This window comes from Myotis yumanensis, unplaced genomic scaffold (assembly GCF_028538775.1).
Source record: "Myotis yumanensis isolate MYYU_CA2020_CCGP unplaced genomic scaffold, mMyoYum1.0.hap1 SCAF_2, whole genome shotgun sequence".
Lineage (NCBI taxonomy): Eukaryota > Metazoa > Chordata > Mammalia > Chiroptera > Vespertilionidae > Myotis > Myotis yumanensis.
In genome coordinates, this window is record NW_027223753.1 from 90,502,697 (window position 1) to 90,526,797 (window position 24,101).

The 24,101-nt window shown below is 41.1% G+C and overlaps 1 protein-coding gene across 1 annotated transcript in view; it reads left to right on the plus strand.

Annotated features, from left to right (window-relative positions):
• F13A1 (coagulation factor XIII A chain) overlaps positions 1–24,101 on the plus strand; it is a 193,780-nt gene that overhangs the window by 111,442 nt on the left and 58,237 nt on the right. The window contains exons 7-8 of the mRNA XM_070403447.1: positions 9,475–9,649; positions 12,543–12,681. Of these exons, the coding sequence (XP_070259548.1) occupies positions 9,475–9,649; positions 12,543–12,681 (314 nt within the window). The remainder of the gene's footprint in view (positions 1–9,474; positions 9,650–12,542; positions 12,682–24,101) is intronic.

Consider the following 24,101-nt stretch of genomic DNA (forward strand, 5'->3'; position numbering starts at 1 on the left):
TATATAGCATAATGTCTCAATTACTGTCGTGTTATAGTAAATCTTCAAAGCACTTATTCCATAAACTTTGTTCTTCTTTTCAACATTGTTTTGGTTGTTCTAAACCTTTGAATTTCTCTATAAATTTTAGAAACAACTAGTCAATTTCAACAGAATGTCTATTGGCATTCTGATTAACCCATTTGTCTTGATCTAGTAAAGAAAAGATGGCTTACACCCACCTTCCACTGATACCATATCTATTCATTTAGCGAAACTTATTTAGTGCCCACTCTGTGCTAGCAATGGGAATTCAAAGTCAAAGCAGCATGGTACCTTCCTTTCTTGTGGGAATGTACATATGATAATGGGAACAAAGGCAATCAATCAATGACACAAGGCAATATACTAAATAGGAGGGCAGTATTAAGCAAATAATACTACATCAGCACAGAGAAAAGACATCCAAATTAAAAAGATCAGTAAAGATTTCCAGAATGAGCCCTGACCGGTTTGGCTCAGTGGATTGAGCGTTGTCCTGTGGACTGAAGGGTTCCAGGTTCGATTCCGGTCAAGGGCATGTACCTTGGTTGGGGGCATATTGCCAGTAGGGGCTGTGCAGGAGGCAGCTGATCGATGTTTCTCTCTCATCGATGTTTCTAACTCTATCCCTCTCCCTTCCTGTCTGTAAAAAATCAATAAAATATATTTTTAAAAAAGATTTCCCGAATGAAATTATCTGAGTTTTAAAAATCAGTAGGTAAAGAAAGGGTTTGAGTATGGAAGTGCATTCCAGAAAGACAGAATACCCCTTCCAATAGCACTGGGGTAGAAAGCAACTTGTTGCTAAGCCCACCACAATGAAAAGCGAAGAAGATTATAAATGGCATTCCTTTTCTTTGTTATGAGGATCCAGGCAAGGGACAAAAAAGGAATTCTTGCCACCCTTATTTTTCTCTTATGTGTGTTTGCTGGGAGGCCCGCCCATGGAATAACCTGTCTAGAGTACTTCATCTTCAGCTCATTTCCCTTCTTATCCTCAGCACATAATTTGAAAAATGGCAGAGAAAACATAAGAAACATCTCCAAATTTCCAGACCAATGGGCTTTCCAATTTTACTTTTTGGAACTGTTTTTTTAAACAAATATCAATTGAACCTAAATATATAGAAGAGAAAAGCAGAGTTGTTGCTATTGAAGAGAGATGATGCCTGGAGACCCCACCATTCCCACCACGTGGTAATCTCCTTCCCCAAACCCAAGACAGTGACTATTGAGGTTCTTTGTAGAACCCTAGAGGGTCATAGCCCAATTTGACATCTTTACAACTTGTACCTACAATTAAGATTGAGCCCTAGCCAGTTTTCTCAGTGGATAGAGCATCAACTGGCCAACTAAAGGGTCCCAGCTTTGATTCCAGTCAAGAGCACATACTTTGGTGGCAGGTTCCCGAGCCCTGGTCGGGGTGCATGCAGGAGGCTACCATTCAATGTGTCTCTCTCGTGTGAATGTTTCTCTCTGTCTCTCCCTCTCCTTTACACTCTCTCTAAAACTCAATGGGAAAATATCCTCGGCTGAGGATTAACAACAACAACACAAAGATTGACCACCACCAAATAGCTGGGGGCTTGTGGTTCACGTATTTGGAAAGGATCTTATTCAAGAAATAACCTTTCTCTTTTCCAAATTTAACTCTCCGCATTCGAAGCTAAATCATGTTACCCAAAATTTATAACCAACAGTCTTTGAGAAACTATTATAGATAAGATTAGACATACAACTGTATTCTATAAGAGTTACAGAAATCCTAACCTTTATGAGAACATAACGTTTAACAGTGAAATTTAACAGAATACCGGTTTTAACAGAGAAAGTCACTTTGTTATAATCATATACACACAGGATAAGAAAAATACATTTACCTTTAAAAAGAAGCAGAAAAAAATGGTAATTATGCAAAATGTAAAGGTATGTGCTACAGAAAATTAGAGAATCAAGAAATATCATTTTTTTTTCCAGCATCAAGTTAAAATCTGCTCAATCCCCCTTATCTGAAATGGAGAAGTCCAGTATCGGTCATGCTTTAAGGCCTGCCCTGTCCTTTGAATTATATCGGGATCCAGGGCTTATTCTGACTTTAGGGTGAGAGTTACTCAATGTGACTCCAGTGCCAGGTCCTAAAGGCAGGCGGCTCTACTTCAGAACCAAGTACAGGCCAGCCAGCGTATTTAAGGGGCCTCCCCCCAAAGCATGGCATTTCTGGCTGGTTTCCCCACTGCTCCCCAGTCCCTGCTGGCCCACCTCCTGAATGGTTGGCCTCCCTTGTCAGCCCTCAAAGAGCATTGCCTCTGTCCTTCCTCATATTTGAACAACCCCAGTTTAATCGCTCCTCATGGACCTAAGCCTTGACTTCAGAGAGTCAGCCAACCCCACTCAGAGCACAAACAAAATTTTATCTATTCTGTCCTCCATGATAAGTATTTGGGGAAATTCTAAACATTTTTAAAAGTATAAATAAGAAAATAATTATATATTCGCACTATAAGAATTGAACATAAATGGTATCTTGGCATATCTGTTTCTAGTCTTTTTTTTTTTTTTTTTTTTTAATGAAAGAAGGCAATGCTCTCTCTAAAAAGAATTTGAACACTCCAGAAACATTTTTAAATGAAAGTTAAAAAAAAAATTTTATCTCAAAAAAATCATTCCAAGTTTTAGCACCAAGAAATAATCATTATTATCACTTGATGTACATTATACCAACTAGATATATAGATTTATTTTATCCTCACTTAAAATGTTTTTTCCATTGATTCTTAGACAAAGTGGAAGGGAGGGAGGAAGAGGGGAGAGAAAGAGAGAGAAACATCGATATGAGAGAGACAAATCTATTGGTTGCCTTCCACATGCACCCTGACCTGGGCCAGGAATCAAACCCACAACTAAGATATGTACCCTTGACTTGGAATTAAGCTTGTGACCCTTCAGTTCACAAGTGGGCCAATGCTCTATCATTGAGCCAAACTGGCCAGGACTAAATAAATAGATATCTTAAGAGATAAATATAATTTAAAATCATAAATAGGATTATACTAGAATGCTAGTTTAATTTAAAAGTATTATATTATTTTTATGGTTTTATTGAGATACTAGAGGCCCAATGCATGAAATTTGTGCAAGATTAGACCTTCCCCCGGCTGCCATCACCAGCTTCCCTCTGGCACCTGGGACCTGGGCTTCCCTCTGCCACCAGGATCCAGGCTTCCCTCGCAGCCCCAGCTTCGTCCAGAATGTCATCTGGAAGGACACCTGGTCTAATTAGCATGTTACACTTTTACTATTATAGATTTTTGATATACAATAAAATGTACAAATTAAAATGCATAATTTGATTATTTTGCACTCATGAAACCATCACCAAAATGAAAATAATGAGCATGTCCAGCACTGCTCAGAAGTCTCCTTTGTGATTTCTCCTTTTGATGACACCCTGCTTTGTCTGCCATCCCCGGTATCAGCACTCTGCTTTCTGTCATTAAACATAGATTTAATTTTCTAGAATTTTACATGAATGAAATAATGCAGTATGTGCTCTTCTTTGTCTGGCTTCCTTATGCTTCTTTATCCCCTTTTGAGATTCATCCATGTTTTCATTGTGTGCATCAATAGTTCATTCCATTTTTTCAGGGTAGCGTTGCATTGTATAGAGGAACCACAATTTATTTATCCATTCGTTTGTTGGTGGACATTTGAGTTGTTTCCAGTTTTTAGAATAAAGCAAGGAATATTCATGTGGAAATCTTTGTATAAATATATCTTCTATTCCTTTTAGATAAATACCTAGGAATATGGTGGCTAAGTCATATGGTCAGTGTATGTTTAATTTTTAAGAAACTGCCAAAGTGTACCATTTTACATTCCTATCAGCAGTGTGTAAGAGTCCCAAGTGTTCACATCTTCCCCAACAGACTGTGATGATCAGTCTTTTTAATTTTAGACTTTCTAATATGTGTGTTGTGTTATCCCATGGGAGTTTTAATTTGCATTTCCTTGTGACCGATAATGTTGAGCATCTTTTGTTGTGCTTGTTATCCATGTATCTTCTTTGATGTATTATCTCTTCAAACTGTTTGCCCATCTCTTATACTTTTTTCATTTTCTTGTCATTGAGTTTCAATATTCTGGTTACAAACCCTTTATCATATATGTGATTTACAAATATTTTTGCCCACTCTAAACTTATCTTTTCATTCTGCTAACAATGTCTTTCAAAGAGCACAAGTTCTTAATTTGATGAAGTCAAATTTGTAAATATATTCTTTATGGGTTATACTTTTGGTGTTATATCTAAGGAATCCTGGACTAACAGAAGGGTACAAAATTTTTTCCAGTGTTTCCTTCTAGAAGCTTTATAGTTTTAGGTTTTAAATTTAGGTCTATGATTCATTTTGAGATAATTTTTTGTCTATGGTGCAAGGTATAAATCAAAGTTCATATTTGCATATTAATATCCAATTGTTCCAGCAGCATTTGTTGAAAAGATTATTCTTTGTCCCTGAAATTACCTTTACAACTTTGTCAAAAATTAGTTAACAATATTTCTGGAATCTCTTTTCGTGTTTTCTGTTGTGTTCCATTGGTCTGTTTGTATTTATGTCAAACAGGATTGTGCTATTTAATTTAAAATACTACACTTAATTGTATTCAAATTCTATTAAATTTTAAGTTTTATTTAATTTTACTTTTCACAGAAGAGGAAAACTGAATTACCATAGAGGAAATGGTTAGCTTTAAATAAACGTTTCTTCACTACCAGAAATACTATTTTCTAACAGATTCCTCTAAGGTTATTAAAAATGTATGAAACCATTAAAAGAATAAAGTAATTATATTTTTAAATTATACTTTAATGTTAGATTATGTCAATTAACTAAGAGAGATCAACACGTTAAAACATTAGCAATCCTATTCTTTCTTTCCTTCCTCATGTCTAATTTTTCTTAGGATCATTACTGTTTTTACATTATCAAGTTTTATAGTTCATATTCATTCTATTACTACTTTAATTCCCAAAGGTTTGTATACTGACATGAATTTTCTCACCACTGGATTCCCCCTCCCCACCCCCAAACACACACACACACACACACACACACACACACACACACACACACTGCTTCTGGGTTCTTTGATTCAGCCCGTAATTTTCTTGATGTCACTTTTCAAGTAGTTTGGTTTTGATGGATGCTATATTTCCTGAGATGCTTCATGTTTGAAATCTGCACTGATTGTCTTTATATTTGCAGAACAAATATAGATGCAGAACATCTTAGCTCTGCATAATATTCTTGGGTCAACCTTTCTTTCTCTCAGGACTATTGATTGACTGTGCTTTGATTGACTGTGTTTTGCCATTGAATGGTGCTATGGACAAGTCTGAAGGCAGCCTAATTTCCTCCCTAGTTGCTAATTTGCATTTTCTGTCTGTATTATTTCTTTATACTTAAGTTCAAAAAGCTTAATTAGTTCAAGTTTCTAGGCAATGAGCATTCTGCATCAAGTTACCCTGAAGCACAGATTCTCTTTCAATGTATAAATTCAACTTTTTCTCAATTTGGTAAAATTTCCTTATGTCATGAATATATCTTCTGTTTCATTTGTTGGGTTCTCTGTTTTAAGGACACTAATTATCCTTGTCTTTCATAACTATTAGCTTTTCTCTAAAGAACTTCGTCTCTTCATCTTTTTCATTGGTATGTTCTTTATGTCAAGCTTTTCTTCTTTCATTAATTATATTTTTAGTAGTATCTATTCTGTTTCTTATAGTTTATCATTTTTTAGTTCCATGATGATGTAATTTGTCCCTCATTTTTTTCCTTTCTGTGATCTCCTAAGAGATTGTGAGAAAATTATTTGTGTTACTTAATTTTGTATTCATACAAGTATTATTTTAATATTCTCCCTCTCCTACCCTTCCCTTCTTTCCTCACTGCTTCTTTTCTTTTTATTCATGTTCATACTAGTATAACTCTTCTTCAACTGGTCTATTTGCTCGAATATAATGTAGATAATATCTTTACTATTCCATATCTAAGATTAGTTTGATTTCTCTTCTGCATATCAGTTTTAGGCCAGTGTATTTTATTCTCTCTACTGGGAAAGATTGGAGCAGGGAAGGGAGTTTAGTTGAAGAAATGACAATCTTTTTCAGAATACTTGGGGTCTGGTTTTTAAGATTCTGTCAAATTTCTCATTCCTGAATCCACTGCACCTGGTTGGAGGCATATCTCACTCCCATGGGTGAATAGCTCTCAGGCTTTGTATCATTTCTCACTGTCCCAGAATCTCTACCTCTTCAGAGATTTAGACTTTTTTTTTTACCAATTTGTCCACAGCATTTGTGTCCACTGTTCTTGTCAAAATAAGAAAAAGAGCTACACTTTTATTCAGTTTGTTTCTTTCAAGATTTTCAGTTACAAATGAGAAATCTCAGGATTGTGTAGAGTTGACAGTTAGGTTTCTGAAGAGCTGATGGTTAGGATTAAGGTTAGGATTTGGGTTCGGGTTCGGGTTTGGGTTAGGGTTAGGAGCTGAGCCATGTTATCTTTCTCCTCACTCCACAATCCTCATCTTTTCTGGGAACCAGATTTTAAAGTTTATTGAATTATGTTATGCACCTGAGTTGCTAACAATGACTTTTGGGGGAGGGCTGGTATTTCATGTTTCCATATTGTAGCTATTATGGGAAGACAATTTCATGCAAACCTTAATTAAGTTTAATAATGCTCCCTGTCCAAAGTCCTGGGCTCATGTTGTCTCCTTGACCATCTGTGATGCAAAACTGAGACATTTCATTCTGTTACTGGTCTATCTCTGAGTTCATAATAGGGTGTTAAAAGAGCCCAATGTGGCATAAAACATGATGCCTTTGAAGTGTCCCAAACATATCTTGTTGTGTAGGGAGGAAGTTATTACTTTAACCCTTCCCATATGTAACTAAAGACTTACCTGTTTCAGTGTCTGGGCTCCCCAGAAATCAATGTTCTAATTAGAAAACAGTAGCTAATCTGGCCAAATGCTTAAAAAAATGATAGTTGTGATTTATCTAACAACAGGGGAAAAGCTCAGCATTAATAATTAAAAGGTCTGTAGAGGAGATGACTTTTTTTCCTTACTCTTCCTCTTAGCTTATTGAGTTCAACCATAAGCTATAAATAGCTTCTAATTAATGGATTTCTGTTTGAAAATCAGTCATCGAACCATAGTTTAGAAACTTTAACCTCTGAGATTCATAAGACCAATTCTATTTCTCAATGATAAGGATAAGGACATGGTCATGTGAGTTAGAGCTGAATCTATCTGTCCACAAAGACCAAACCTCATCATTGCCCTGGAAAGCACTTTTCAGGCTCCGTTATAATAGATGCAGAATTTTAGATAATCAACTGCAGTGAGAAGTAGTGATCATGAATAGAGCCAAAATGGCTGGTTAACCCCTGTTGCGACTGAGTCATTTCATGGTGTTACAGAATGAAGTCAAAGTTTACATCAAAGGCATGAGTTTGTTAATAAGGTCTTTCAGAAATCTTCAAAGAATTACGTTTTTTCTACATTAAACAAATTATCTGGGTAGTAACCTTCACTTTAACCTGGTTGGACAGAGTCAAGGGGGGAAAACAGTATGTCTAAGTCAAATTGAATGGGGACCTCCTACAGAACACTCCCAGAAGGACCCTCTTTGGGAAATGCCGCTCAGTGATAGAGTAAATTTCATATTTTAGTGGAGGGTTTGTCATTGAGAGTAGGAGGTATTTGCACATCTTAATTGTTTTCTTCTAGTATTTTCTATTTCATCCAACATTGCCTTCTTACATGATACCCAGGCAGAGCTCCTAGCAGGTCCCTGACACTGCCACATTGTCTCATGACACCAAGCATTTATTGAAACTGTTTGCATTATATAGGTGGCCTTTTGTAGCCACCAGCCCCTCAAAACCTAGCTTTCATGTCATTTCCCCTATTCATCCCACCAACACCACCATCACCATCTTCCAGCTTGATAAAACAGATTACACCCTCTTTCGGGCCCCCACTCAACCTTTCTGTCTTAATACCAGTAACCTTTACCTGCACTTGATTGGTTTCTTATCTATCTCTCCCCAGGGAGACGGTCTTATTCTTATCCAGTTGTACAACTCTTATCTTTTTGTTGAGTATATACGTGATTATTCAACTACTTGAGCACCTCTTCTTTGCCAATGCTTGCTAGAAGTCAGAAAGGCAGATGTTTATCTCTGTTCTCAATTAACTCATGGCCTACTGGGATAGATAGACTCCTATATAGCTAAACTCAGCAAGCCTACGAGGGGTCTGGGCAAGGGCTAATGCTGAGCCATTCGTGGGCAAGTTAGTGAACACATAAAAACTCACCATATTTTCATAAATCTTATGGGGTTTTCACAATCCAAACACATCTGTTTCAATTGCATGTTTCACTTTGCTTACTAATGTCTTCTCAGTCTAGTCTAAACCTATGCTTCCAAAACTAATATAGACACAAATAACCTGAAGATTTTGCTAAAATTCAGACTCTGCGTGAGCAGGTCCATGGAGGTGCCTGAGATTCTGCATTTTCTGGTGTGGGGCTGGGACCTCCCATTTCTCAGGGGGGGACCTCCATCAACTGAGATATTCCTCCTAAGTTTTATCAACCTTTGTGTGGGATGAGACCATTCTGCATCTTGCCCCTCCTACCAGTCTTGATATGGCTGCTTCTTTAATTCCCTTGTTGTAGGACTTCCAACCAGCTCAATTTCAGGTGATTCTAAATGATAGTTGTTCTGTAATTCAGCTGTAATTTTGATGAGGTTGTGGGAGAAAGTGAGTACCATGTTTACTTATGCTGCCATCTTGACCGGAAGTCTCTTATTAACTTTAAATGGTTCTCATGTCAGCATCTGTTTAATTTTTCAATTCATTAGAGTCTGCCACTCATCATCAAAGTCAAAATCCCTTAAACCATGAGACTTTGGCCCCTCACTCTACCTGTACACCTTTTGCATTTGTCAGTTTTAAATTATCCTTCTACAAAATCCCTACTTGATCCCTACTTGAACTGTTTTCTTATGCAAGCTTCTTCCTCTCTTTCTCACATCATTCTCCAGCACTCTTTCAGCCAGACCAAATACCCTATGTGCATCTTCTTCTAAGCACATGGAGAAGACATGGCAAGTCTTCCTATCTGCTATTCAACACCACCTTACTAAAATTATATGCTGTTTAAGAGGCAGTCTAGTTATTTGGTTTCCCCTTGCACACTTAGTTATTACATCACTTTCCCTGACAATACAACAGTGGACTAAACAAAAGTGAACTGTTTTCATCACATAGGATATATGGAAGACACTGGAAGTCTTATCTTGCCTAATGTCAGAGTCTGGAGGAAACTTTTCTAAATGACATTTCTTTCTTCTCACCACCTGTGGTCTCATTTAGGTTAATTCCAAAGATGATGAAGGTGTGCTGGTTGGATCCTGGGACAATGTCTATGCCTATGGCGTGCCCCCATCAGCCTGGACTGGAAGCATTGACATTCTGTTGGAATATCAGAGTTCTCAGAATCCAGTTCGGTATGGTCAGTGCTGGGTTTTTGCTGGTGTCTTTAACACATGTAAGTATCCAACTGAGTAATATGTTTTTAATGTAAAGGAAATTTCACTTCATGGCATTTTATCTATAACCTGGCAAAGAGACCTAGCAATCCCTGTTGGCTCTATAGAATTTATAGATGACTGTTCTGAGATGTAGTCAATGTGTAATTAAATTATTCCGGGCCATATATGCTCATAGTTTCTCTTTGACTTCAGAGTCTTTATAGAAAGAATGATGGGCTATTTCCTACATAATCCATCATTCTACATCCAGAGAAATGGAGGGTCCCAGGGGCCAAGTAAGGATGTGGAGGTAAGAATATGGCATTTTCTTTTCAGTAAGCCCCCAACATTTAAAAAGGGTTAAATTAGCCAAATTTAAAATAAAAAAAAATAATAACAAATGCTTACTTGTTATTGAGAAGTTTTATAAATATGCTTAGTTGCTTATTGTTTATCACTGAGAGGTTTTGTAAATGTATCTATTTAATTTTAGTGTAGCTATGAAAGGGATTGTGGCAGGTGGTCTCATCTCCATTTTTTTAATCTCCCTTTTTACACGTGAGTCTCGATGCCCCTGAGAAATTAGGTATCAGAAGTTAATAAACAATCATCACTCCTTAGCTTCCTTTCTGGCTTTTAATTCACCCAACATCCAATCCATAGCAGAAAGCATATGGGAACAGAATTATTCTCTTCAGCCACATGCCATTTCTACAGTCTTGGAGAAAACATCAAGCACAAATTTGAGTGTCCTTTCTGCTTATTCATTAATAAAGAATGTTTTACTAAGCTAGCATTTTTTTTTATTATTATTCAGAAAAATCAAGGTGGGGGTCAGAGGCTAGAAGCAGGGATAAGACCGTTTTTAAAAATAAATTATTATGAAGTCTGTCAGTTTCAACTCAAGGTCGTTATGGTCTAAGAACTAGCCTGGCCTGTATTGCTTAGTGGCTTGAGCATCATCTGATGGACCAAGAGGTCCCAGTTTCAATTCCTGGTCAGGGTACATGCCTGGATTGTGGTCTCAATCTCCAGTAGGGGGCATTCAGAAAGCAGCTGATCAATGCTTTTATCTCTTTATCCCTCTTCCTTCTTCTCTCTCTAAAATCAATTTTAAAATATTTTTTAAAAAATAACTAGCCAGTGATCCAAGTGAGGAGAAATCATGAGTTTTGTATTGTGGTGTGTTTTTTTTTTTTTCTTCCCCCTGGCATCAAATGAATAAGATTATTTTCTTAGCCATTTGAGTATACCCAAGGACTAAAGGAAAATATGTATATTTCCTGAGAGCAATCAAGGTCAATGTATCTGTCTCCTGAAAAGGCTGGTCTCTAAAGTTCTAGAGAGAAGCATGAACTTCAAGACAGTAGTTCCCCTCCCTCATGGTTTGCAAGCTAAGACTACAGCACCCAATGGAGGCAGCCACTCTTGTGAAATGCTTCCAGGAAAACCGAAAGGGCCCTCTGCCTTCCCATGTCCTGCTGCGTACAATTTCATTATCCCAGTGCAATTCCTTCAGGCTTAGAACCAGATGAAATAGTGAGCACCCCCCATCCATTTATGCCTTTTGTATAAAAGGGTCACCAGATCTACTCCAGGCTTTGATGGAAAGTTAGAAGAGGCAGAAGCATAATACAGAGAAGGACAAGAAGAATAAACCCAAAGAGGGAAGTCAGAGGGAAGGAAGCCTTAGTGCCCCAGTGTCAAGCTACACCTTTCCAGACTTCATTGTGAACTTCCAAGGTTGTTCTATTGAAGGAGGTGGATAGTCTTTGGTTAAAAACACTAAACTATTCTGAGAAAATAAAAGGCTAGCCAAGTCATTAATCTTAAAATTGTCAGCAGAATTATTTTTAATGAGCCCTGATGTGTGGTGTCCTGGGAGCCAGGGAGGGCATTTGGATTAAGTTTAATCAATAGGTACATATGGCAAGAGATGCATCCTGGCAATTTGTTACCTAACAATTAAAATGAATCTGTGGTGTCACCCTCCACCAAGTGTCACAGAGCAAATTCCATCCGAGAAAGCAAACCCCACTGAGGACCCGCTTCGTACATTCTTAGCTTCCTATTAGCTATTTTTAAATTTTATTTTCAGAAACATAGTCCCCTTAGCTGGACTAAAATAATACCACTTTGACAATTATATGGTTTGCAACAAACATTGGAACGCTGTTACTGGGCTTCTGTTCCAGCTGACTTCATCTGGCCCAACTGCAATTCTGAATGACCCTGCAGCAAGGTTTCTCTCTGCAACTTTGGTCCTGAGAATAGCCCCTTCTCCAGCATGGAGTATCTGAGGACAACATGTACAAATGGGGCTTTTGAAGTTGGCATTAAAATGAAAAACACAGTCTAGCCTAGAAGATTTCCTGAGCAGAAACAGTTTGCTCATACAAAGCTCACTTGAGCTTATTTTGTGAGGCTAACATGACCTTGATCATATCTTGCCTATGCATATGAAAATCATGGGCAAACCTTAAACTGCTTCCTAAGGTCGATATAAGGTAACCACAAATAAATAAATAAATAAATAAATAAATAAATAAATAAATAAATAAATAAAATAAGGTAACCACTGACCAATTCCCTATCTTTTAAGAATATCCTAATATAACCAATCACTGTGAAGAATAAACAGGCACCGTTTTCTCTCTATATAAGCTAGTTTATGATAATATATCCTTGTACCTCCTCCCATGTTTTGTTTTGAGTGTTCCTGGTTAGTGAACTGTCTTTTTGGTATATGCACAATAAACTAATTACTACTTTGGCAATTCATTGGTTTTACTCTTGCTATTTCTGACCTTTGACGTTGTCAAAGAAGGAAGTCCCTATGAGAAGGGATTGCTCCCTATGTATTTATTAATTTTTGGTGACATGGTTCGTTGTGGTCCTTCTTTCCTGCAGTTTTGCGATGCCTTGGGATACCAGCAAGAGTTGTTACCAATTATTTCTCAGCTCATGATAATGATGCCAATTTGCAAATGGACATCTTCCTGCAAGAAGATGGGAATGTGGACTCCAAACTCACCAAGGATTCAGTGTGGTGAGTTTGATTTACAAGGGCACTTGCTGATATCAAAGTAAAGTGATATTACACATTTCCCACAAGGCAGACTTGGTCTACTGTTTCTTTCTACTCTATTTTAAGGACTGTTTGATACCATAGGCAGAAATGTCTGTTTGTCAGAGAGTGTTTTCACCTAATGAATGAGAAATGTTACTGAACAGGCAGTTTGGGTTCTTAGTAATAAAGATGGGCCAACTCATTATGACAGAAACCACTGATAAAGGTCATTGCTTTAGTGGCTAGAACCTACACTAGCTCTTCTCTACTTTAGTTTATGAACATTATGGTGAATGGCAGAGATATGGGAGCCCAGCATTGTCTGTGTCAATACGCTCAGGGTCATATAACTAACATTTACTAAGCAATGACCAAGCACAAGTTTCTGTGTGCATGATCTTATCTAATTCTTATCAAGTCTGCGCTTAATAATATCTCCAGTTACAGATGAGGAAACTGAGGCCCAGAGAGGTTAAAGTCATTTACCCAAGGCCACACATCTGGTACACTGAAAATAAAACCCAACTGAACTTTGACCACAATCGTTTTTTGCCTTTGCAATATAGGATTGATCTTTGAGTGTAAAAAAATGTTGTTCTCCTTGGTTTGTGAAATCATCATTCATTCAGAGATAGAAATAAGAGTCAGGTTGACATTGTTACCAAATACCAAACACACAGTTCTTTCACTGCCCTGAACAACTGCATCACAGCTGGCAACAGGGAGTTTAACATTCCAAAGGAATTTCCTTTTTCCATGGCACCCACTGAGTCTTAAAAATATTCTAAAAAGAGGGGGGAAATCGCCCTGGCCAGTGTGGCTCAGCTGGTTGAGCATTGGCTGGTGCACCAAAAGGTTGCCAGTTCAGTTCCCTGTCAGGGCACATGCCCAGGTTACGGGCTGATCCCTGATCAGGGTGAGTGTGAGAGGTGGCCGATCAATGTTTCTCTCTCACGTCCACGTTTCTTTCTCTCCCTCCCTCCCTCTCTCTCTAAAAAAATCAATAAGAACATATTTATTTTTAAAAGAATTCAAATTTAAAGGACATTTATGAAGGTCTGTATGGGAGGAAATTGCCAGGCATTGAACTAGGTAGGATTTCCAAGCCAAAAATGTGTCTCCTCTGGGTGTTCTTTCAAAGAAATAAAGCTAAAACACTGTCAGTTGTAAAAGCAGCCAAACGGGGATGGTAGGAAGTTATAAGCTCATTTTAAGAGAAATTAAAAGTTAGAAGTGCCTTAACTCCCTCATGTTACAGGAATGGATCACAGTTGTAGGAGTAGTATTAACTCGCCAGAACCAGTAAACGCTCTTTTGAGAATGTTGAAAGAAGGAAATCGCTGAACTAGTAGCAAAGTGCTGCTATGAATAAAAACCAGCAGTTCATTTGCAGGGAATGAGCTGAGCAATGGTAAGCTGGAGAGTTCAGGCAAGACAAAACCTCACCTCTGCAAACTGAACAGTAATTCAAAGCACCATTTAAGCCCATGGAATCACATTATAGCAGCCCTGCATGTATATGAAATGACAAAAACAGACCAAAATAGCCTCCCCAAAGCCTGTTGTGACAGTCGAAAATGGCAAAATGAGAATTATTTGGCCTTCTGCACTGCATACACACACACACACACACACACACACACGCACGCACGCGCACACACACACACACACACACACACAATGCCTTTGTAGTCAACTGCAGTTTGAAATTATTCCTCCCTATTCCTTGATCCAAATGCCTCCCATCATAAATCCCTAGGAAGCCATAAACAAAACTGATACAAAATTGTGAAGCTGATAGAGCTTGGTCTTGGTAACCCTTTCATCTTTCAGCTCCCTCTCCAAATTCCTTTCCCTGTTCCTGTCACCCTTAGCTCCTTCTTCACCTTCCCCAAATTTCCCATCACCCTGGGATTATGTTCCCTGGTCTGGGACCCTCACTCATCCTCCACAGCCAGGCTACTGCCCTCGGCTCCTTTCTCCTCCCCGCATTAGGGGCTGGCATAGCAGGCTTCTAATATATAATGACTGACCATCTGGCTAACTGGATGGCTGATGCTAAAACTCATGGCATGCCAGACCATGCAGCACAGGGAAGAAAGGGCTCAGTTAGGTCTGTGTCAGAGGCCAGGCTTTGCCACTGACTAGCTGTGTGATCTTGAGCAAGGCATAACCTCTCTGTGCCTTTCTTTTCTCCTTTGGAGACAACATTTTCTACTTGACTCAGCACAGAGCCAAGCATAATAGGTGCCTAATAAATGTCAGTTGTTATCATTGCCTTCATTATTACCACACAGTTGAAATTTAGAGGCAATATGTCGCCATCAACTCAAGCACAGTGAAGCAGTCAGAATAAGAGGGGTGCCAGTGTGCTAAGATGACTGTGCTATTTCTATTACTTTGGGGTATTTTTTAAAACAAAAACAGAAATTTGTGCCTCCCCCCTGCAAAACACTAGTGGAGCCTAGAAGCTACAGATGTTCCAGAACAGAAGTATTTCTAAGCCCTTTGTTGATTGAGGGGCTCGTGGGGCTGCCCTGATATATTGGCTAGCACATGGCCACCACAGTCACACTCTGTCTTGGGGAGTTACTTGTGTGGCCTTGATGAAAGGGTTTTACCTCTCTGAGCTTTAGTTTCCTTATCAGAAGAATGCGGGTAATCTTGATAGTGACATTCCCGAATGGGGTAACTGTGACAAGTGAGGTAACGCAGGCAAAGTACTTACCACAGTGCTGGGCCAGCACTGCTCACCCAGCGCCTGCTAATGAGATGAGAAACAGGGGCGCCTGAGCTGCAGGGAGGTCACTGGGGGCAGAGGTTCATGCGGGAGGATTTGGTGGACATCCGCTGACCCCTGAGAGGCCAGCGCAGCACATGGCCTAGGGAATTGTCTCACAGAGGTCCCAGGAGCAATTGGTCTCACCCAAGCCCCCAGATTCACTCCCTCCACAGGCTCCAGTCAAACAAACTCGCTCCAACGCCCTCTCAGTTTGTCAGGTGGCTCCTGTCCTCCTTGCCCTGCTCTTTCCTCTCTTTCCAAGAATCCATGAGAATGACTTCTGGTTTCTCTCGCTTGTGCCTCCACCGTCTCTTCACCGAGGTCCTGATGGTACAAATTTTGTGGTGGAATGTTTCTGGTTGGGTCTCAAAGCTCAGGGTGTCCCCTTCTCCACAACTCAGCCAGGTCCAGCAAGCCCGGGGCAGAAATAAGCCAGGCCAGGGCTCAGAGGGGAGCACAGGAATGCGTGTGGGGGTGTCACGCCCCATGCACAGCTAAGCCAAGGGAGGTGAGGTGTGGATTTCACCCAGTGTCCAGACTCTTCTCCCTTTATCAACACAGGGACTGGCTGCTTATTTGTCTGCTTTCTGGTTTGCATGGTGGGTTTCCCTCTGAGGAGCCTCCCTCACCGGGGGCAGCAATTTTGCACAAAGTGGGCATGGTGTTGATGCCAACAGAGGAAAGAGTCAGCTTCTTAGCCATTCAGGAGAGAGAGGGGCCGAGGAACTTAGCCGGGCAGAGTAATTGGACCTCGGGGTAGCGAATGAAATTCTGAGAGGGCCAATGCAGGTAGGATATCCTGGAAGGAGCAATTTAAGCCGCCTGTCCCCAGTGTGCTGATGGGTTTTGAATTATGCGCAGCCTCTGGGGAAGGCATCAATGAATCACTGTGGACACTTTAATGAAGATGCTTGAGTAACATTGAGCTGCAGTTCACAGTGAATATGGACATGAGGGCTCATTGAGGAGGGACAGTACGGTCTCAGTCTGACGGGCAATGGAGAAGTCTCTGTTTGGCCTCACCTTGAAAAGAGACAGTTTAGTCACCTCATTACATGACAATCACAATGGAAATGGAAACAATGATAAAAGGGATGGTGGCACATATTAGGGTTGTGAAAGGTATTTCAATGAAAGGCTTCTCTAGCTAATGAAAGCATCCTGGGTATTTTTGCTGGAGAAGAGGAGCAGAGTTGGTCATTCTAGGTCAGTGGTCAGCAAACTGCGGCTTGGCAAACTGCAGCTGGTGAGCCACATGCGGCTCTTTGGTCCCCTGAGTGTGGCTCTTCCACAAAATACCGGCTCTTCCACAAAATACCGACTTCTGCGCATGGGCCACGAAGTTTCAACCGCACTGTACGTGCGTGCCCCCACATGGTATTTTGTGGAAGAGCCACACTCAAGGGGCCAAAGAGCCGCATGTGGCTCACGAGCCGATGTTTGCTGACCATGGTTTTAGGTTTTAGGTGAAAGAACTCTGCCCATCTTTTGGCTTGCCCTCACCAGAATGCAATCCCTACCATGGGAGCAATGTCCCATCTAATCTATTTTTGTTTGTTTTGCCAGCATGTAACAGAGTGCAGGGCATAGAACAAGAACTTAATAAATGGAATTAGTTGAAAAAATGTAAATGCTCATTTGACTGAATAAATGTCATTTAATTCATTCAACAAGCATTATTATGCACCATGTCCAAATATCTAGATGCGAAGGATTCAGAAAGAAATTAATCAGTTCACTGCCCTTGAGGAGCTCCATCCAGCGTTGGTGGGTGAGACAAGCACATATAAAACACTCCATAACACATATAAGGTAGGCTGTAGTGTGAGCCAGAAGTCACAAAGAGGAGAGGATGGGCCTCCAACCTGAGCCCAGGAGAGTAAGGGGGGAGGCTGTTCACATGCTGAGATGAGAAAACCACAGATCAATCAGTTTTGAAGACCAGGCAGGAAGGAGTGGAGTTTCATACAGAATTAACCTGTCTCATCATGACTACAGCTGTTGAATATGAAACTCACTCTAACTCTCATGATCTAGCCCCTTACAGCTTCTTCACAGGCAACATCAAGGAAGCCTAGCTCTTTGCCTGCCTTTCTGAAGGGGCTAATTCCTCTAGGCCAGCCGTGGGCAAACTACGGCCTGCGGGCCGGATCCAGCCCATTTGAAATGAATAAAACTAAAAAAAAAAAAATACCGTACCCTTTTATGTAATGATGTTTACTTTGAATTTATATTAGTTCACACAAACACTCCATCCATGCTTTTGTTCCGGCCCTCCGGTCCAGTTTAAGAACCCACTGTGGCCCTTGAGTCAAAAAGTTTGCCCACCCCTGGCCTAGGCCATGCACTCACAAGGAGTGGGTGGAGTTAGTGCTGTTTAGGGGTGGGGATAGGGTGTTGTTACCTCTCTACACCCCTCTATCACTTCTTCTGCTTCTAGGCGCTGTCCAATTCTAGGTTCTGACTCCTCTGAGATAAACCCTCCTGACCCTCTCTTTGTTTTAGAGCAGCGGTTCTCAACCTGTGGGTTGCAACCCCTTTGGGGATCGAACAACCCTTTCACAGGGGTCGCCTAAGACCATCGGAAAACACATATATAAGTACATATTGTTTTGTGATTAATCACTATGCTTTAATTATGTTCAATTTATAACAATGAAAATACATCCTGCATATCAGATATTTACATTACGATTCATAACAGTAGCAAAGTTACAGTTATGAAGTAGCAATGAAAATAATTTTATGGTTGGAGGTTACCACAACATGAGGAACTGTATTAAATGGTCTCGGCTTTAGGAAGGTTAGAGCCACTGATTTAGAGGGTCCAATAGTAACAGTGTTCCAGATTCCCTCTTGGAGCCAACAGCTTTCTAGACCCTGTGACTCCTTTTTGTCCAGCTTCTAAGCCCCTTCCTTGTGTAACCCTTTCCCTCTTGCACATGTTCCTGAGAAAGATGTTCATCTCTGGATTGTGGGGTTCCAAGTGGGGTCGGGGAAACATGTGCTGGTTATGTCCTCAGACATGAAGAGAAGGGTACTGAGCACATGGGTGTACACCAAGGCCCATAAGCTGACCCTGTGCTTCTCAAACTCTAGCTGATTGGCCAATTAATTGGTAGATGTAGAAAATAGCTTAACTCAAAGTTTTAAACATCTTGTATATATTAATGATGATTTAAAAATGTGAGTGCTAAAACAATTAGCAAGAGTCTTTAATTCCTTTATTGTCTTTTACTTTGAAATTAAATAGGTAAATTGCTGCTTTCAATTTAATCTTTTAAAATAATTGTGAACTAGCAAATTTGCATTTATCAGTTTCAGCTCAAAGTTTCAACAATCTAAGAACTATGTGATCCAAGTGTAAAGAAATCACAGTTGTATTTTGATTGTCCTCTGGGTGTCATGGAGAAACACCAAATCAAGTCAAACTATTCTTGTAAATTTTTCCCTCCCTTTTTCTCTCGATGGTGCAGTGCCATGTGATTGGCCCTGCCACAAATTAGCTGGGTAACTTTGGGCAAGTTGCTTGATTTCTCTGGGCCTTAGTTTTCTCAGATATAAATGTATGAATGTATGAGTTCCGTTTTAATGAGCTATAGGTCATTTCCAGCTCTAAATGACCTATTTTTAAAATCATTTTCACTGTTCTTCTAGCCAGAATTCAGCAGGTTCTGCCACTTGCTTTGTGTGAAGACCTGCTCATCTGCACAGGGCCAGCCTGTGAGCCGCTTACTCACATTTAGCACCTGCTTTGCAAATTGGCTTCACATCAGCTCCCAGGAAAGGAAAAAAAAAAATCAAACATACCACAGAAAATATTTGTAATTTTTGGCTGGCCTCAATGCATCTGGTTCTTTAAAAATAAGGTTCCAACTTCCTTTAATACTTTTTAGGAAGAGTATAGCTGCTATTTTGTTTTGTTTTGTTTTGTTTTGTTTTCACTGCAAATGCAAACATTCCTATGCTGCAATGGGTAGTACTGAATCTATAAACAAAGTTCTAAACAAAGGAAGCTTTAGAACACCTGGGAGTCAGTCCTGGCTTCAACACAGCCACCAATTCTAATTCTCATTGCAATCTCTGCACTTGGCATGGTGGTTGGCACATTGTGGGCGTGGTTTTTTGAAATTTAGACTAATCCACCTGGTACATTGTTTGAGATGCTCAGTGTGCTCCATCTAGTTGGACTTTCATATTGCTCCATTATCCTAAATTTTAGTCACTGTATGTGAAAATAAGTATCTAAAAATAAACCCAAATTTTTAAAAAATTCTACATACAGGCCAAACTACTTCAAGATCCTTAAGAGTTTATAAAATTATCCTATGATGCATCCAACTACCAATTCTGCATAGCTACCAAAGACATTTAATTTATTTTCTAATCTTTTTTATTAATTTTAGAGAGAAAAAAAATGAGAGAGGGGGGAGAATATTATTTTCAAATAAATCATCTTGTTAACCACATTACTGTCAGCCAAATGGTTTTTGAGAAAATCACCTGGAGCTAGATTATGAGAGCTGTCATTAGAAAACCAAGAATATGCACTGCAAACCCACACCAGAGTCTTGAAGAAAGGATCAAAAAGGCATTATCACCTCCAAAAAATCAAAATAGCTCGTGCTTATGAAATACTTTCTTGGTACCAGATCTTGATCTAAGTGGGTGACATATATTAGCTCATGTAATCCTCTTAATTACCTGTTAAGGCAATTACTGTTATTGTCTCCATTACAGATGAAGAAACTGAGGCATAGAAACATAAGCTGGTTACCAGACAGAAAGTGTCAAAACCTAAATTACAAACCCAAAATGGTTCAACCTAGAGCCTACTTTTTAAAAAATAATACCGTTATTGCCCTAACCGGTTTGGCTCAGTGGATAGAACATCGGCCTGTGGATTCAAGTGTCCCAAGTTTGATTCTGGTCAAGGGCATGTACCTTGGTTGCAGGCACATCCCCAGTAGGGTGTGTGCAGGAGGCAGCTGATCGATGTTTCTCTTTCATCGATGTTTCTAACTCTCTATCCCTCTCCCTTCCTCTCTGTAAAAAAATCAATAAAATATATTTTTTAAAAAATAAAAAAAGAAAAATAATACCGTTATTGAAATATAATTTACATACTAATGATTATAAAATAGTGTTGATATTTTAATAATATAGAAATATATAATCTGTATTACAATAACAGAACAAAGGGCTAGAGGAATGGAACAAAGTTTTTGTATGTTATTGAAATTAGTTGCTATTAATTTGAACTAGATTGTTTTAAATTAGGATGTTAATTATAATCCCCAGGGAAACTACTAAGAATAAAACTGAAAAACATATAGTAAAAAGAAACAGAAATAATATTAAATGATACTAGAATATATCTATTTACACAAAATAAGGAAATAATGGAGGAACAGAGGAAGAAAAAAGACATCATAGCAAAATGGCAGGTGTAAATCCTATTTATCAGTACCAGTAATTACATTAAATGTTAATGGATCAAACTTTAAGATTTGTTTTATGGCCAAACATATCATTTATTCTGAAAAATGTTCAATTTGCACTTAAGAATAGTGTGCATTTTACTATTTGGGGGTAGTGTGTTCTATAGCTGTCCATTATGTTTAGTTGGTTTATTATATTATTACTAGGGGCCCAGTGCATGAATTCATGCACCTTGAAATAAACTGTGGGTTGCAAGGCTGCGATGAGCATAGGGGTGGGTCTCAGCCCATCCTCCGAGCCCCCGCCCGGCCCCTCCCGCCGCGGCCCCTGGTCCCCTGTCTGACGGCAGCCCCGCTCCCACCACTGCTTCCACGCACTGATGGCACTGGCCCTGCTTGCACCCGCTGACAGCACAGAGTGATTGGGGCCAGTGCCAGCAGTGGGTGCAAGCTGCAGCTGCTGCCCCGATCACCCCTCAGGAGCAGGGAGAGGTAGAGAAATCATCAGGGGTGATTGGGGCTGGTAGCCACCGCTCTCATCCGCTGATAGCACCAAGCGATCAGGACCAGTGCCAGGCACGAGTGGCAGCTCTGGCTCCAGCTGCGGGTGTGAGCAGGGCCATCGCCAGCAGTAGGTGCGAGTGATGACTGCTGGCCCCAATTGCCCCTCAGGAACAGAGGGGCAATTGGGGCTGGCAGCCACCCCTCACACCTGCTGACAGCTCTGAGCGATCAGGGCCAGCACCAGGCACTGGCATTGGGTGTGAGTGGGGCTGGTGCTGGCAGCAGGTGCAAGCATCGGGCAGGACCATGGTGCATGGGAGCAAAGAATTTTCAGTAACCATGAGAGGCTCACCTTGATGACAGTGACTGGTGCCCCACCTTGGTCTGGTGCTTCCGCTCACCTGCTCCATCATCCTGCCACAGCTGACATCCACCATGTTCTGTACTCTGCTGCCTGCTGCTGATGCCCGCCATGTTCCGCACATGTCCCTGGTGGTCAGCACACGTCATAGCGACCACTTGTTTGGTTGTTCAGTTGTTCTGCCATTCGGTCTATTTGCATATTAGGGTTTTATATATATAGTTTTCTATTTCCTTGCTAATGTTTTACCTGTTTGTTCTATCCATTATTGAAAGTGCAGCATTAAAGTCTCAAACTTTTATTTGTTTAATTGTTTACTTTATTTTTAATAAAGTGTAATTGACACATATCACTGTATTAGTTTCAGGTGTATAACAATCCTATATAATAAAAGCCTAAAATGCAAATCGGCCAAATGCCAGAATGACCAGTTGCTATGATGCGCATGGCCACCAGGGGACAGACGCTCAATGCAGGAGCTGCCCCCAGCCTGCAGGCCCCAGGCCAGCCAAGGCAGGTGCCAGCGGGGGCCTCCCGATCCCCCTGCCAGTTGTTCCACAGAGGGAGGCGACCTGTGGTGGCAGTGGGGGGATGGGGCCAGATGGCGAGTGGGCAGCACCACACCCCAATAGCCCTGCCGGTTGCCTCCAAGGTGGGTGTCAGCAGGGGCCCCCCGATTGCCCTATCGGTCACCCCACAGATTGGCCCTGATTGCAGGCCAGACCTAGGGACCCTACCCATGCACAAATTTAATTCACCAGGCCTCTAGTAATTCAATATTTGTATATATTACAAAACGATCGCCACAATAAGTCTAGTTAACATCCATCACCATACATAGTTATAAAATACTAGAGGCCCGGTGCAAAAAAATTTGTGCACTCAGGAGAGTCCCTCAGCCTGGCCTGTGCCCTCTTGCAGTCTGGGACTCCTCAGGGGATGTCCACCTGCTGGCTTAGGCCCGCTTCCCGGGGTATCGGGCTTAAGCTGGCAGTCAGACATCCCTCTGGCAGCCCAGGATGTCCACTTGCCAGCGGGGACCAGGCCTAAGCTGCAGTTGGACATCCTTAGCACTGCTGAGGAGGCAGGAGAGGCTCCCACCATCACTGCTGTGCTGGCAGCCGTCAGCCTGGCTTGTGGCTGACCACAGCTCCCCCTGTGGGAGCGCACTGACCACCAGGAGGCAGTTCCTGCATTGAGCATCTGCCCCCTGGTGGTTAGTGTGTGTCATAGTGACCAGTCATTCCCAGTCGCTCTGCTGTTAGGGTTAATTTGAAGATTACCCTTTTATTATATGCCTGGTGCATGGGTGGGGGCTGGCTGGTTTGCCCTGAAGGGTGTCCCGGATCAGGGTGGGGGTCCCGCTGGGGTGCCTGGCCAGCCTGGGTGAGGGGCTGAGGGCCATTTTCAGGTTAGCCACACCCCCTTCAGGGAAGGGGGTCCTGCTGGAGTGCCTGGCCAGCCTGGGTGAGTGGTTGATGGCTGTTTGCAGGCTGGCCACAGCTCCTTCAGGGTGGGGGTCCCTGCTGGAGTGCCTGGCCAGCCTGGGTGAGGGGCTGAGGGCTGTTTTCAGGCTGGTCAATCCCCAGCAGGGACCCTCACCCCTTGAGGGTGTGGCCAGCCTGGATGAGGGGCTGATGGCTGTTTGCAGGCTGGCCACGGCCCCCAGCCACCCAAGCTCCCAGTGGAGGCTGGTTGGAAGCAGGAATCTGGGATTTATTTAGCTTCTATAATTGAAACTTTGTTGCCTTTAGCAGAGGCCACAGCCAGCCAGGGCAAGCGGGAAGCTTGGCTTCCTCCATCGTCAGGGTAACCAAGCCTCCTGCTTGCTCCAGCTCCGTGGCTGCCTGTCGCCATCTTGGTTGGGTTAATTTGCATATAGTTGCTCTGATTGGCTGGTGGGTGTGGCTTGTGGCGTAGCAAAGGTATGGTCAATTTGTATGTTTCTCTTTTATTAGATTAGATTTTGTATGTGATGAAGATGTTTAAGAACTGCTCTCTTAGCAAGTTTTATTTTATTTTATTTTTAATATATTTTTATTGATTTCAGAGAGGAAGGGAGAGGGAGAGAGAGATAGAAACATCAATGAGAGAGAATCATTGATCGGCTGCCTCCTGTATGCCCCACACTGGGGATTGAGCCTGCAATTCAGGTATGTGCCCTTGACCAGAAACGAACCTGGACCCTTCAGCAGTCCACAGGCTGATGCTCTATCCACTGAGCCAAACCGGCCAGGGCTCTTAGTAAGTTTTAAATATGAAATATCATATTACTAACCATAGTTACCATGCTGTACATTACAAGCCCATG